We start from the raw sequence: 15,710 nt of genomic DNA, 5'->3' as shown, positions 1-15,710 counted from the left end.
TTCTCTTCTGTCCTTACAAAGAGCTGCTAAAATCTGTTATAGATGTAGGGAGGCTGTGGAGGGGAGTGAACGTGCCATAGGAATAGTCTTTTTAGACAGAAAATGCCTAAAAGGGTGTTTTGTGCTGGAACCCGGGTGGTCTGACCTGCCCCCACCCCAAAAACCCCCTCTCGCTCTTCGGGCAGCAGCCCCGCCAGGGTCCCCCCTCGGACCCGCCCGCTGCCCGCCGAGCGGCTGCGGGAGGAGGAGGAGGAGGAGGAGGAGGAGGAGGAGGAGGAGAAGGCGGGGGAGCCCCGGTGGCGGGATGAGGCCGCGCTGAGGATGTGCGAGCAGGCAGCGCGGTACTGCCGGGCCGGCGTGCAGAAGCTGCTGAAGAAGCCGGCGCCGGCGCTGCGCGGGCTGGACGGGCTGCTGCGCTGGGCGGCCGGCAGGATGGGCGACAAGGGCCTCGCCGAGCGGGAGCTGCTGGCCCCGGGAGCCGCCGCCGCCCAGAGGAAGGGCACCTCCGTCATCCTCGATGTGAGTGGTCCCTGCTCCCCTCGCCCCGGCTCCTGCCTCCCTCCCTGGCCGCGTCCCGAGCGGGAGTGGGTCCGTTCCTCGCCTCCCGCACCCCCGGACCGGCCGTACCCCGGGTCCCGCAGCCCTCAGCTGGGTGGGCATGGGGGTCCCGCATCCACTTGCCCGGGTCCCGCACGCACCCAACCCCCTCGGGAGCGCCGTTGTCTCCGGGTCCCGCACCTCCCGGACCGGCAGGGCAGGAGGGGTGTCCCGGCCTCTGGGACTGCTCGCTCGGATGCTGCACAGGCTGCACGGACACGGGGGGCACCGCGGACCCCCCGAGCGGCTCGGCAGCGGGGTTATTCCGCCATCCGCGGCTGGCTGGGGATGGGATGCAGCCCCAGCACCTGCCTCTCCCGGGCTGCTTGGGCGTAGGGGTGCCCAGATCCAACAACGCCTTTGCAGATTCCGTGCCCTGGGCTGACGCGGGTTCCACCTCCTGGACCGGCTGGGCACTAAGGGTGCAGTCTGGGTCCCACGTCCCTTGCCCCGCACTCACTGCGAGAGTTGGGAATAAGGTGCACCTTGGTCCTTTATCTCCCAGATGGGCTGGGTATGGGGTGCAGACTGGATCCTGTACCTCCTTTCTTGAGTCCTCCTTGCTTTTTTTTGTTTGTTTGTTTGTTTGGGGTTTTTTGTTTGGTTTTTTGTTTGTTTGGTTGGTTGATTGGTTGGGTTTTTTTGACCGGTCGGGCACAGAGATGTAGTTTGTATCCTTCATCTCCCGGCCAGCATCCTGAACTCTTTGGACCGGCTGTGCTTTGGGGTGCCCCCTGTTTCCTGCACCCTCTGAACAGGCTGGATGTGGGTGCGCACCCCAGGTTCTGCAGTGTTTTTTCCAGGTCCTGCATCCCTTGAATCAACTGGGATAAGAATGTACTGTAGGTCCTTAATCCTGGTATTAGCCTGGCTGAATGGAGATGAAAGGGACTGCGGGGCCCTTTGCCAGGTTTGGGGGAGCTGGTAGGGATGTGCTGAGCGCCTCAACTGCTGCATTTATAGGACTTTCTGATTAGGGAGCTAACGAGGCTATTTGCGCTTTAATGAATTGGGAGAATGGGGTGGAACCAACCAGAGTGCAAACGGTGTAATTACAGTCTTTCTACAGCATCTAGTAATTAAACACACAGATCCTCAGCTTTGCCATCTCCTAGCTTAAAAAAAAAAAAAAAAAAAAAAAAGTGAATGCAGAAATAAACTACTGAAGCATTGGCTGTAGTAAAGGATAACTCGTGCTCTCCTCCAGCCTCCTCAAAGAAAGGATAGGCAGTAGAAGCTCTTCCAAACAAGTCCTTGCATTTTCTAAATAATCTGCTGAATCTTCTGCCACGTCCCCTGTAGGCACTGGGGTGGGCTGGGGAGTCCAAAGCTCATTCCCCCTCTGAGCACCCTGGGCTGAGGAGCGTTTTGGTTCCCTGAGGAACCCTCGTGTGTGCCTGGTGAGCTGCCCGAAGCGGCTGGGACAGCAGGGTGTTTATGGGATGGTGCTGCCCGGTGGAACGGGCTGGCAGGTGGGCATGCAGGCTGTGGGGAACGGGCTTCATGGACAAACAGAAAGGGCAAGTGTAGCTAATACTACTGTGTCGTTGGGAGTTTTTTTCTGGGTTTTGTTGTTGTCATTTTGTTTGGGGTTTTGTTTTTACTTGGTTTTTCCTGGTGTGTGTTTGTTTTTTCCTCTGCCCTGAAATTACTGAAATCTTACAATAGTCTGGGGCTCAGAGCATAAATACAATTATAAATGCAAATAATAATACAAAAATTAAATACAATTGGGGAGCACCATTAAGTTTATAAAAAAGGTGCTTGAATTAGGACTGTTTTGCCACCAAAATGGTATCTTTTTCATTCAATTTTAATATCTTGAAGTGAATTTTTTTTCCACTTTGAGGTTTGAACTCGGGAAGCCAGCCATGAACTTTCAGAATGGGAAGCACAGTAGAGTATTGTATTATTTCAGTGGGAAATGCAATAGAACTGGCTGTGCAGCTCCTGATCATTTCTCCCTTTCACAATGGTACTGGGAGCCCTTTCTCACCTGCTGAAAGTAGAAATGGATACTGGAAATGTAAGACTTGTGGCCTTAGGGGTTTTTTTTCCTCCTTCCCTAGAAGTTGATTATCTCCCTTTTCTCCTGTCACAATAGCAATGCCAGTTGAAGCTGTGGCTTCACTGTGACAGGCTCTTCAAGTGAAGTGTGAGACCCTCCTTTCATAAAAAGGGTTGAAACGTGGGAACATGTATTTAGGTTAATTTTCACACATTAGCAGGAAAGTAACAAGCATCCCACTGAATGCTCAGGGGGGAGAACCTGTTTTCCCATTAACTCCTTCAGGTTCTGTCATTACTGCACACAGCAGTGCAGCTCCTTGGTGAGGGAGGATGAAGTGAAAGACCTGAAGATTTGATGTTTAACTATCAGGCTTGCAGGAGCTGCTGTGCTATGTAGGCAGTTCCTTGGGGGCTGGGGGAGGGATTAAGCTTGGCTTTGGCTCTGAATTAGATAAGATGGCTCTGACACTAATAGCACCTTAGTCACGTTTTCTTCCTTTTCTGGCTTTCTTTTGATTCAGCCGTTCCCAGTGTTCTTGTTCTGACTTCTCCACGAGGGTGGCTGGTGGGTCAGACCAAAGTTCCCTGTGCTCTTTCCACCAGAGAAACAAAACTGTGCTGTTGCGGGGCAGAACTGAAGAAACAGGGTTAGATGTCTTCTGCCATCAAGCTGCCTCTTGGAGGATGAATCCTAACTTTGGGCTGGTTTCAGTGGTTTTCTTTTATTTTGCCTGTGGCCTTTTGAGTAAAGGATTAAAAAAGGTTGAATAATGTTCACTAGTTCAGCTCAAAGCTATAGGTTTCCAAGTGTAAAAAATAGCTAAAGTTGCAGATTAACTGAACCCTGGTAACAATCTAATGAAGAAAAGTCCTAAGCTAAAACCAGGGAATGAGAGCTGCTCTTCAGTGGTGGTAGTAGAAATGGAGGTGATGGAAAATATCATTTTGTATTTAATGGTCAGCTTTCACAATGCTGGTAAAATCAGCAGAAGGGGTTGGGTTTGAGCAAGGAGTCTGTGCCCATCCTGGTACTCCCGCCGGTGCCTCCCTCTGGGTCTGGAGTACACACAGCTGCTCAGACTGCAAGAGCACAGGGCTGGCAGCACGAGCCACCTGCTGCAGGTATTACCACTCACACCACAGGCTGTGGACAGGCACCGCATTTCTAGTGCTTTCTGCACCCACAACAACAAACCCCCTTTACTGGAAACAGTCATGCTCAGCTGCTGCTCAAGTCCACGTGTGGTGATGGTGGCATTTCCAATCAAGAACAAATCCTCAAATGTCACAAGGCTTATGGAAAGGAGGATACATGGTGTGGGTGTGTGTTAGGTGTGTGTGAGCCAGTGTGAGAGCCTGTTTGCCAAGGGTGAATAGGGAATGTGCAATATGGAGCTGAGGTGGATGCTCCCCAAGTGCAGGAAATGTCCAGGCAGGTATTGCCCTGTCTGGGAGTGCTTCAGCACAGCCTGACCGATTGTCCTTGCTCATCTCCTCCTGCCTTTGTGTCAAAAGCCAGCAGGAGAGGGAACTGCAGCATGTGGGGGGCCTGGTCAGTCCCAGTAGCTGCAGGTGAAGATGCTCTGTAAGGATCAGCCCTGGGTATGGGGGAGCACTCCCAAGGCAGGACTGTGTGTCCAAGTGCAGCCCTTACTGGCAAAGTTATTGCAGCCCCAGGAATCCCCAGAATCCCTTCTCAATCCTCTTCTGCTTTGACCTTTTTTCCTCTGGTTTTGGTTTATTTGTTGGGATCTTTTTTTAAGGTTGGTTCACTCACCTTCTCACTTGTTGGAGTGAACTGGGAGGGCAGTTTCCCTCCTCCTTAGTCCTCCCTTTGGGAAATCCTTTGCACACCGTTCCCTCGGGCACAGCTGGAGAGGAGGGGCAGGGCACAGCTGGAGAGCAGGGGCAGGGCACAGCTGGAGAGCAGGGGCAGGGCACAGCTGGAGAGGAGGGGCAGGGCACAGCCAGGCTCTGCCTTCAGGGACTGCTCTGCAAGGTGCACAATCACACAGCAGAGGCCAAGCTTCCCCTTCTGATCTGCAGGGCTTTGGAAGTGGGGGCCTGAAAAGAAGCTGCACCCAGGGCTAATCTTTATGGAGAAGTAACTTCTAGTGCTGAACATCAGCAAGTCAGAACATCAGTGCAACTCTTACCTGTTTCCTGCAACTTTTATTTAGGACAGCTAGGTAAAGTCTAAAGAGAAGGTAACAGTGAAAACAGAGGCCAGGACATGGTGTCAGCTGCTCTTCTCTTGGGGGGGAAGGGAGAAAGAAAAAGATCTGCTTTGAACTGGGAAAAATGGCCAGAGAGCTGGAGCTGTGCAGCAGCTTTGTTTTGTGGGGACCTGCTCCAGGTGGGTCAGTATTTCCATAGCAATGGCATATTCCTTGCTGAAACACCAAAATCAAACCTTTCTCCTCGCATGGGGAAATGCTCATTAGCCTGAGGATGTCTAAAGGTGTAGCCCAAAGTGTCAAACCTTCAGGTCATTATTTTCTCACATCATTACCAGAAAGAGCAACACAGAGAGGCTGTAGGAGAGGAAATTCCAACTGGTACCTTGAGTTAGAGAACTAAAGGCCATACCTGACAGAAAGCTTTGTCTCACCTCCAAAGGAGGCATCGAGACTTGTAGGGAGAGGAATAGGAATGGAGGAACATAGTGAGTAGATTAATATTTTTTTAGGTGTATGTTGTCTCTGGATGCTTTCTCAGCCATAGGCTTGCCTCATGCATGAGACTTGATTTTGTTTGTCCTTGATTCTGCACCAAAATTGTGATGGAAAACAAAATTTCAGCTCAGCTGCATTCTATTTTAAATCAACATCATATTAACCCGCTCAAGGGATAATAAACTCTACAAACCCTGTAATAATTCTTGGGCTTCTTAGGGGAGTGCTTGTGTGAATTTAATAAAATTGGTGAGAAAACCTCCATTAAGCAGCCTCCAGTGTTGCATGTTCTCATCCAGGAGCTCTGAGAAGGCAGAACTCAATGTTTAAATTTGAAACCATCAATTTTTTTCCAAGTTTATTATTACCACTAGGGTTTTGAATTGCTTACTTCTGCCAGTCAAATATCTGTAGTAGCCATTGGAGAGTACAGCTAAAACACATATTTAAAGAAAACCTATTGGAAATCTTGACAGAAGTTCCTTACTCTAGAGAAAATAGTGTTTTTATTCATCTAAACATCTGGTAAATAGGCTAAGTATGCTGCAGACAGAAAAGTGCACACATTGCCTGGGTAAATCCCATAAAATGGGTCGATGCCCATACTGTGGGCATCCTGTGGGCTCACCATGGGACTCAGCCTGTGCTTCAGGAGACTCGCTTAACAGCCTCAGAGCACAGCTGGGGGGGCGATGGCTGCTGCAGCACTTCTTGAGCTGGATGGTTTCTCATTTGCCATCTGAAGTCACGCGTTGCCCTGGCTGGGGAGCGGGGGCGGTGGAGCAGAAGGAGCATCCCCGGCCAGGCTGGTGCCGCAGCTCCGGCTCGGTGGATCCGCTCCCTGCGGGGGCGCGGGAGGCCAATCCGTGCCGAGGGTTTCTCCATCAATATTTCATTCCCCTCTCTCACTGACCCCCGGGGCCGTGCCTGGGCTGGGTGTGAGTGACTGTGCTGCTGAGTGAGGGTGGCAGCGATGGAGCTGCTGAGGGAGCCCCCGAGGCTGGGCCGGCTCTGCAGGTGATGGGGCGTCCTCGCCCGGGTCCCCTTCTGGAGCTGCTGGGAGCTTTGGTTTCCCTGAGCTCCCTGGGAGCCTGGCACCGAGCTGCCCCTGGGGTTTGCCCTCTGGTCCGTGGGACAAGATGTGAGGGCTGTGGTTTCCCTTCCATCAGCAGCTCTTCCACCTTTCCCCTGCAGGAATCACCTCCTTCCCGCAGGGAACAACTGATTCGAGCCCAGGACTGAGGGTGTCTCAGGCCGTGTGTGGGAGAGCACTCTTGTTTGATGAGCTAGAACATAAATCCCAGGGCTTCACAGCAGCAGCAGCGTTTTTGGCAGCACTACCAGGCTATCACAGAGTATATTACATCTTTATCAGCCTCCCAGTGCTCGTTCCAGTGTTCATACCTTGATGCAGTGCCTGCCTGTGCTGACAGATGACTTTGTCTTAAATTGCTTTCCCTCCAGGTGTTCCACTTAAAATTTTTATGTGTGCAAATTTTACATGGTCCAATTAAGCTGGAAGAATAAATCCTGCCCATTAGCAATAAAAAAAAGCAAACAGCTTGGTCCTGTAGAATAAACTTTGATAAATAATACAGCCAATGTGATCTTTTATCAACATGTTCATTTACAATAGGCATACCTTTAAGGAGTATCTGTGTGAGTTAGAGCTCTAAAATGTTCACTTAGTGAAGCTGGACATAAATAGTTCAATTTCTAAACATTTTTTTCATTTCTTAATTAATTTGTTTTTCCTGATGCTCCAAGCATCCCTTGCAAGGTGAACAGCTCTGTGGAGCAGAGCACTGCAGGTTGAGCCTTTCTCCCAGTGTAAGTTATATTTTGCCTGTTGGTTGTGCCTTCCTATTCTCCCTCTCTCAGCTGGGCTCAGTGGGGTGGGGATCTCCCACGGGACCTTAAAATAGGCATTGCTGCTGCTGTGTGAGACTGGCTGCAGTGCCCTCCCTTCAGAGCAGTGGGAAGAGTAACTGAAGGGTATGTTGATGAAACAAATAGCCCAGAAATAATCACCTAAAAAGGAAAGTACCTCATCTGGAGGTGCTCAGGGGAGTGAGGAGCTGGGGAGCCCAAACCATGAAAAGAAGAGTATTTTGTGTGGTGGGCAGGGCGTGCTGCACACAGCTGAGGAATGTGTGCTAAAGCCATCCTGGGGTCCTGCTGGGATATATTCCATCTTCCATAGACAAGCCATGACTGGCTGGCCCCTCAGAACCTCAGTGAAGTCTGTGGGTAAGGAGACACGTAGGACTTCCCCCAAAAAACCTTCTAATGGCTCTAAAAATATGGTCAGCCCAAAAATTAAGGAGTTTGGAAGTGCTCACAAGCTGTAATCCTTGAAGGGTTTTTCTGCCCCTCTCTTGAAGCTGGGACTCAGGGACTCCCAGCACTCGGGTTTGGTTCATGCAGATGGATTCAAGCAGATAGATTCAAGCAGATGGATTCTGTCTCTGCTGAAGGACTCCAGGGAGTCCAGCTTTGGCTTTGCTGTGGGCTGCATAGCCTGGGAAGAACTTGGGACAAAAGAATGATTAATATGTTCCTTAATTAAGCCATATTCAGTGAAATAGCATATTCTGCAATTCAATTTGTCTCTTGGGTTTCTTGTTTTGTGCAGCAGTTTCTCTTTTGATTTTTTTTTAAATGGTTTTGTGACCCAGAAAATAAGAGATTCTATTTTATGGCTGACTCTGATCTGTCTTGCTGGTGCTTTTATTCCCTCTGCAGGAAATTTCTTTGCAAAACCAAAATCTCTGCTCTTGCTCAAATTAATAAGGTCAGGCCTGAAGAAATGATGAGAATATTTTACCTCTTCTGCCCAGTTAGTGAACATGCTAATTTTTTTGGTAATTTATGGCCAAACCTGTGCTAGCAGCCATTTTTGGCAGGAACCTGTAAGTTTTCAACCTTTGCACAAGCCTTTTTGGTATTAACTGCACTGTGTCAGGGGGCTATTCCTGAGATGAGACTGGTCAGAAAAACAGCAGTTGTTTCTGCTGTTCTCTTTCTCCCAGGCAAGTTCTTCAGTACGACACATTATTGCAATTTTTTTTTCTTCTGAAATGGCTATCTGATTCCTCTCTGTGGGCTGTTCCTCCACACTGTAGTTTTAAGTCTAAATATAATCTCCTTCCCACGCAGGAGACTTGCTTTAAAAAAAAAGTTGTAAATAATTTTTTTTCAGAAGTGCAGAACTGTGAAACTTGCTTTAAGAGACATTATTGATGCTAGGAAAATTGGCTGGACTGGTTGCAAGGCTGTTGTAATATTTTCTTAATGTGTATTTTTCTGGTGTTGGCTCCACAGTTTCAGCTTTCCTTTGTGAGGGAGGTGCTGGAGCTGCTGGAAGCATTTCCAGCCCTTATTCCAAAGGCAACTGTGTTGATACTCTGCCCTGGCAGTGGCTGGCCATCATATTGGTCTGGGGGAGAAGAGCTGAGTCTGGGAAGGGGGAGCTCAGTAAAGCACAAGAATTGTCTCTCTGGGGGCTGGAGCTGCCCCGTGTGGGGCTGAACGTGGCCCTGGCCAGAAGGACTTCACCCTCTCGTGTTGAACAACACAGTAAAAATGTTTCTCTCTCTCTTTCAATTCTAGATTTTCAGAAGAGCTGACAAAAATGGTAAGTCTGTACATTCATATTTCACATTTGTTCATTGGACTATTGGCAGCATTTCCATTTCTCCTGATAGCAACATCCGACTGTTTAAATGTCCTTCAGTTGACTGGATCTGACGGTGATACAGTCAAAGCATCAGAAAAGGTAGGGGTATTTCTTTGGAAAAGATATTCTTAGAGCAGAAGTGATACCAGTGTACCCCACCAGATTTGGGGCAATTTCACAAAAAAACCCCATAAAAATAAATCACAGGTAAGTGATAAGTGAGGATTCACCACCTGGTAATCTTGGAACAGCTTTGCAAAACAGACTGAATCTGTGAATATTGGTAATCTGGTTCCTGAATGACTGGACCCATCAAGGAGCAACATGTACTGATGTGTGTTTTCAGCCTGTACCTGTGGAAAGCTGAGCTGTGATGAGCCCATCCATGTCCTTACACAGGGAATAACATGCACATGTCTTCACTGGGAAGGAGAGAGCTGCTCTGCTGCAAGATAACACCCTTAAGGGAAGAAGAGTCAATGAGTCCAATCCCAGGATCTTTCTCCACCCTGAAAAGCAGTTTAATTTTAGCTACGAGAGCAAATCCCAAGAGCTAGTATCTATTCTTTCCCTGTTGCACAAGAAAATTAAATATGCATCCAAACTGTGTGTGTTTGCAGAGGGACCTGTGGGAGGGTTGTGCAGAGGAGCACAGGGGACAGTCTGTTTATTCCCTTCCAGATGAAAAAGCGAGATCCCTGATTTGTGCAGGAGCTCCCAGGTGCATGTGCTGGCTGCCCCTGGTGAGGCAATGCAGGTGCTGTCAGCTGGCTGCTGGATGGCAGTGAATGCCCTGCTGATGTGGCCTTCTGGTTATGATGACTGACACAGCAATAAGACACTGAAATTTGTTGCTTGGAAAAGCTGAGCAGTTGTGCCTTGCAAGGGGAATGGGGGGAGAGCACTCCAAGTGCTGCTTATGGGAAAAAATGAGTTTGTGCTTTCAGCCCCCAGCTGGACACACTTCACAGCCCCCTGAGCACTTCACTGCTGTGTCACTGGAGACCCAGGGTCTGGTGAAATATTCGAGGCTGCCTGTGAGAATGCTGCCTGTGAGAGAGGCTGCCTGTGAGGGAGGCTGCCTGTGAGAGAGGCTGCCTGTGAGAAGGCTGCCTGTGAGAGAGGCTGCCTGTGAGAATGCTGCCTGTGAGAGAGGCTGCCTGTGAGAGAGGCTGCCTGTGACAGAGGCTGCCTGTGAGAGAGGCTGCCTGTGAGAGATGCTGCCTGTGAGAAGGCTGCCTGTGAGAGAGGCTGCCTGTGAGAGAGGCTGCCTGTGAGAGATGCTGCCTGTGAGAGAGGCTGCTTGTGAGAAGGCTGCCTGTGAGAGAGGCTGCCTGTGACAGAGGCTGCCTGTGAGAGAGGCTGCCTGCTTGCTCTTTGCTGCCCCACGAGCTGAGTGCTGGGGCTGCCAGCCTGGCGTGACATCTTACCTGTCACTGCACATCAGGACAAGTCTGGGGAGGTCTGGGGACTGCAGCAGTCAATGCCTTTGCTGCATGGAGATCCTGAGTTCAGTCTGTGCTCAGTTAGTCCCATTTCTGTCTGAAGTTGAAAATCCCACTCCAGACTTCAACCTGGGAAACTGTTCCTTTCCAAATCCATGTTCAGCCTCCCTCCTTGGGCAGCTGCCTCCCAGTCCCCAGGACAGTTTCTGTGTAGGGCAGCTGAAATCAAAACCAGTGATTTTTCTTTTCAGTAACAAATGTTCCTGTGCTGAACAAAGCTGGAGAGGATGCACTGCAACGTCCCGGGCTTGGCACACTTATTTCCAGCCACTGCTTTTCGAGCTCTGTCAAATAATGCTGCTCTTTTGTCTTAGTTTTAATTAAAATTATAACAGCTGTGATGAGGCTGAAAAATCAGAACTCAAAGTACAAAATCTTGTCTTTGCTGTTGTGTGAATATTAAGGCTTTTCTCCTTCGTGATGGAAGGAGCTGCTGCCTGCCAGACAGACACATCTTTCCAACCCAGCCAAGAGGGCAGAGCTGTCGTTTTTGTGTTTACCACATCACAAGGTTGTGGGGTTAAATTTTAGTGTGGCTTTCAGTGCAGGGACAGCTCTCTTGTTGTATTTGGTACGTGCCAGTGACAAGCCATGAATCTGTGTCTTGTGATGTGGGTGATAACTTGGGAAATGATGAACCTTTGGACCCAGTTGTTCTGCTCTGGTGATGGGTGTCTGAGATGAAAAATTTACCTTTGGAAAGCTGATAACTTTTTCTGACCAGTTCCCTTACTGTTGGTGACACTCACCCCAAACTGGTTTTGCAGCCTTATCCCCTGTTCCTGCTGATGGCCAAGCAGTCCTCCAGCATTTTAACATGAACAACAGGCAAAGGCCAAACAGGATGCTTTTGTCAGCAGGAGTAAACCTGTTATTTTTACCTCTGCCCCTCACCCAGGAAAAACCTGCCCATCTCCTCCATGGTCTTTTCCCTGGATGTTCTTCCCTCTGTATGTCCTGCAGTGGTTTTCCCTACATTTATCCAGATGCTTCTTTTTTCTTGAGAGAGCACCTGCCAGCCACAGTGACCACCTTCACCAGCCATTTATGTTTGCTGGACTGTGGATAACAGACTTTGCCACTCTTTTTAACGAGCTCAGTGTGTTCTCTACAGCCCTTTTGGGGTCCCAGCCCCCCAGCCCCTGCAGCTCGTACCCCACAGCAGCTGCTGCAGGAGACCTGCAGGAATATTTGCCTTGGTAGAGCCTCCTGCAAACTAGGGCTCAGAGTTTCCAGAGCCAGAGGTAATATCTTTGTATTTAATATCCCTAGGGATCTCTTTTTCACCATTTTCTCTTTGACATCCTGGCCTTTAATGTATTGATTTGCTGAAGTTCAGAGTGTTCGTGGCTGTGCCTGGTGCAGCTCCAAGGAACAGTGGAAGCGTCAGGCTGCTGCTTTCATGTCTCACAGCAGGTGCAGTGACAGCCCTCTGTGGAGAAACGAAAATCTTCTCCTTTCCATTTTTGTCAGAATCCCAGGAAGGGGCCCTGAGCCCTGGACAGGCTGCTAAAAACGCAAGTCCACAGGTTCCCAAAATATTTTCCTCTGTTACCATCCTTCTGTGGTCTCCACACCTGCAGAGCTTCCTGTCTGGCAGGGACTTGGCTCTTTTTAATTAACCAGCTGAGCTGGGTCATTATGCAGTGCTGTGTGATGGTGACATACTGGGGAGAGAGCTCCCAGGGCAGGGAGTGCTGGCAGCTTTACCCAGAACTGGCAACTCTCGCTTTCCTCAGCTGTGCTAAAGCTCTTACAGACCCGTGTGGGAAATGGGCTGGGGGAAAATCTCAGAAAACTTCAGCTCTTGCCATCTTGTTTAACTAGAATATTTCCCTTTTGCCATGCAGAGATCAGGTGATTGAAGGGTCTCCTAACAGACAAAGGGGGGAATTGTAAGCTTAAGGAATAGTCTCATTTGATGCGCAGATTCCTACAGACAAGAGGTTATAAATTTGGAAATCTTTTTAGCATCTTGATATCCTTTCCCCCCCAGCCTGGTAAAAATGGCATATATTGTTTTAAAGCAATGTGGCTGGTTCAGATATGGTAACTATGGAGCCTGATCTTTGAAATCAAGAGCTTCTCCCTCCTCCCCCTGCCTTCCAAAGCTCCTCCACATAAATTGTTAATTCATGTAAAATTGGATGTTCTCGATGCAAGATGCTAAACCACGTTATTGCTCCTGCCATGTTCAGGTACTTGTATTTAGCTGATCTGATTCAGTGCCTGCGTGTGCTGAGAGGATGCTAATGAAGAAGCTCTTGCTTGTTAAAGACATCTTGTTCTCCTGCCCCCGAAAAGTGAGATTCTGACTCTCGTGTGAGTTCAGTTCCCAACTTTTTGCCCAGTGATAATATGAAGGAGTTGGATTTACAGCTGTCTACACAACTGGGAAAATGATCTGCATAGGACACCTGGAAATGATGAGCACATCGGAGATATCCAATAAACTGGCAAATGGTCTGAAGAAGGGAGAAGTTCTGGGGTGTAACCTTCTGACAGTGAATAACTCAGCTAGCTCTAGTCATGCTTTACAGGGGCATGGTTGTTAGTCATTCAAAATAATCTTTTTCTTCTGTGTAGGAGTGTTTTTCCTTTCTCTGCTAATAAATCCACCTACTGTCTTGTAATCCTCCCAGTCCCAGTAAACAATACTTAATCGTTTAATTGGCATGTGGTGGGAAAACGGAGGCATCTTGTTTCAGGCTGGTGCAGCAGAGCTGTCAATCATCTCAGTTATCTACTGTGTACTTCATCCTCTCATTAGAAAGCTGCTAATCAATTAAATAGCTGGGATTCTCTTTGAAAGATTAAGATGGCTTTATTTTGACAGGACAGCCTGACTGCTAAGGATTCATTCCAGAAATGTCGATTCCCAGGAATCGATGTTTTATCTGGAAATCTCCAGCTCCCTGCGAGCACCCAACTCCCACGCCTCGAGTGAACTAAATGTGAAGTGCATCTAAATTTAATCTGGGGTTTGGTTCACTCGGTTTTGCCATAGTTGTTAGATCTTGTTCCTGGAAGTGGCCATCAGTCTGGCCCATCCCTGGGGGTCAGGTGGTTTTGTGTGGACCTCTGCCGTGGAAGAGGAGAGATGCAAAAGCAAGTATGCCAAAAACTTGGCATATGGTGATAAAATGCCTGCAGAAGATGGCAGGAGGAGCTGGTGGTGCAGTATTTCACTTCTTAGTGACCAGTGATGAGTTATTGTGATTTGGTCAACTCGGCACCTTCCTATTGCTGCAGTCCTTGTGATTTCTGTCCCAAGGACTGTTGTGGTTCTGCCTTGAGTCTATCCCCTCTAGAGAAGGTGTGAATGGGAACCAAGCCACTGAGCACATACTTTCTTGAATAGCTCCTGCTGTTATAAGAAATGAAATACAATACCTTGTGAACATGGATTTAACCAAGTTCATTTTTAAGTTTAGCATAGAGATCTGGAGTACAAAAGCTGAGAGGAGGTTTCAGTTTTCAGCTGATCTGGATGAACAGCTGAAGGCCTGTAGAGGACGTAGCAGAGCTAATAAAGGGGAAAAAAGGAAGCATGAATGCAGCAGGAATTGGTGGTTGGAAAGGGCTTCTTGGTTAAGAGTCACCCAGGGCAATGGCATTGTGCCATTCCTGTCCCAGCAGGGCTCGTCCTTCAAACAGCTGCACAGATATCTGTTAGTCCCTTCAGAGCTCGTTAAAGGAGATTTATGCTGCTACTCTGCAAGGAAAGGTCTGCACACCCCGGTGTTCTGAGCCTCCCAGCAAATTCCACTGCAAACCTTAGGGGCACTTGGAGAGCCGCTGAAAAGCGGGGAACAGGAGGATCTTTGCACATCAGCTCACAGCAAAGGGGTTAAGGAGCCTGGGCAGCTGGCAGAGGGGTTGTGTGAGCAGGGGAAGCTCAGCTTCTTACACATAACCAGCAGTGCTGCTCTGCCTGATGGCTTTGTGGCCACAGTGCCTGGCCCACCCTTGGGGTGCAGAGCTCACAAGCTTCAAAAGCTGGAAAAAAAGGGAAGAGGAAAGCTCTGGCTATCATGGCAAGCCAGGGAAGTGATGGACATTGAGGATTTAACTCCCTAGTGCTTTTTGATCTGTCTCATTAATGTCTCATCTTGCTAGATCTGGGAAACTTTTCAAAGCAGATACAACAAATCAATATTCCTCTTGCTAAATTATTCCCTTTTCTTTTTTTTTTCCCCTGGTAGATATGAAATTTTGAAGTGCTTGGAAAGGACTTTTGCAACTTGGCTTACTGTAGTATCTTGACAGATTAAACAGCTGGCTGCAGGCTTTGGGGACTCAGCTGATGTGTAGCAGTGACCAGGGACATGACTTGTGTGTAGGGTCAGGGTCCTAGGGTGGACATCTGCCCTCTGAGTGTTGTGAGTCCAACTCTACAAAGTGTGGAGCTCCTCATCAACCTGCTCCACTCTTACACAGGACAGGCAAAGAGCCTGCTGTTCTCTTGTGCATCAGAATTAAGTGCAGCTCTGAGCATTTTGATTAAATCCTTGTGATATCCAGTTTCTCTGCTAGGTATTAGTGTGAAGGATCCGAGCTGCTGTCCCCTGTTCTGTGTTACCATTCCCATTGCCTTTGCCACCACAGGTTTCTTGTGTGACCCTCAGCTTGCATTATTTCCCTTGCTACTGCACCTAAATCTCACTTAGAGCTTCTATTGCTACTTCTCTCTCTTGGTAGCAGAACTTTCCTGTGTTTGTTTTTCAGTTTAATCTGTGGGAAGTTCCCTCAGGGAAAGTGAAGCAGATCCTGAGTGGAACAAAATCCCTCCTCTTTCCTTTTTGCTTGCACAGTCCCCTGCTCTTGTTGCCGTGGGAGGAAGAGCCAGCACTGGGCTCTGGCATTGTTTTTAATTAGGTATCTTCTGCAGAGCAGCTGTATTTATTGAAGATTTTTTATTATAGCTGTTAAAATTAAATAAGGCAAACATTAAATCCAGAACAAATACACTGCTGCAAGTTATCCTTATAATTTGAGAGCAATTTTCGCCAGACAATTGTGAGAAAATACGTTCTGGCAGCCTGTGCTCAGGCAATGGGCCAGGAACACCTATAAATCATGTAGACATTTTTCTTTCTATTTCTCCCTCTTTTAAAATACCAGATAACATATATTGGAGACAGGGGAATAAGCATCTTTCTGATTTGCAGTAGGGAAAGACGTGTCAGAATTTGAAACAGGGATACATCTGGATCTGCAGCTCCCAACAGGGATAATCTGGGG

At 48.4% G+C, this 15,710-nt stretch overlaps 1 protein-coding gene across 1 annotated transcript in view; it reads left to right on the top strand.

The window, feature by feature from the left end:
- Positions 1-312: 312 nt before the first annotated feature.
- Positions 313-15,710, top strand: part of NECAB2 (N-terminal EF-hand calcium binding protein 2) — a 62,044-nt gene continuing 46,646 nt past the window's right edge. Inside the window, exons 1-2 of the mRNA XM_050311102.1 lie at positions 313-519; positions 8,895-8,919. Of these exons, the coding sequence (XP_050167059.1) occupies positions 322-519; positions 8,895-8,919 (223 nt within the window). The 5' untranslated portion in view covers positions 313-321. The remainder of the gene's footprint in view (positions 520-8,894; positions 8,920-15,710) is intronic.

The sequence above is a fragment of the Myiozetetes cayanensis genome, unplaced genomic scaffold (assembly GCF_022539395.1).
Source record: "Myiozetetes cayanensis isolate MyiCay16 unplaced genomic scaffold, myiCay2020 scf16, whole genome shotgun sequence".
Taxonomy (NCBI): domain Eukaryota; kingdom Metazoa; phylum Chordata; class Aves; order Passeriformes; family Tyrannidae; genus Myiozetetes; species Myiozetetes cayanensis.
The sequence above is the reverse complement of the archived record's forward strand: the minus strand, read 5'-3'. Positions and strand labels throughout refer to the sequence as shown.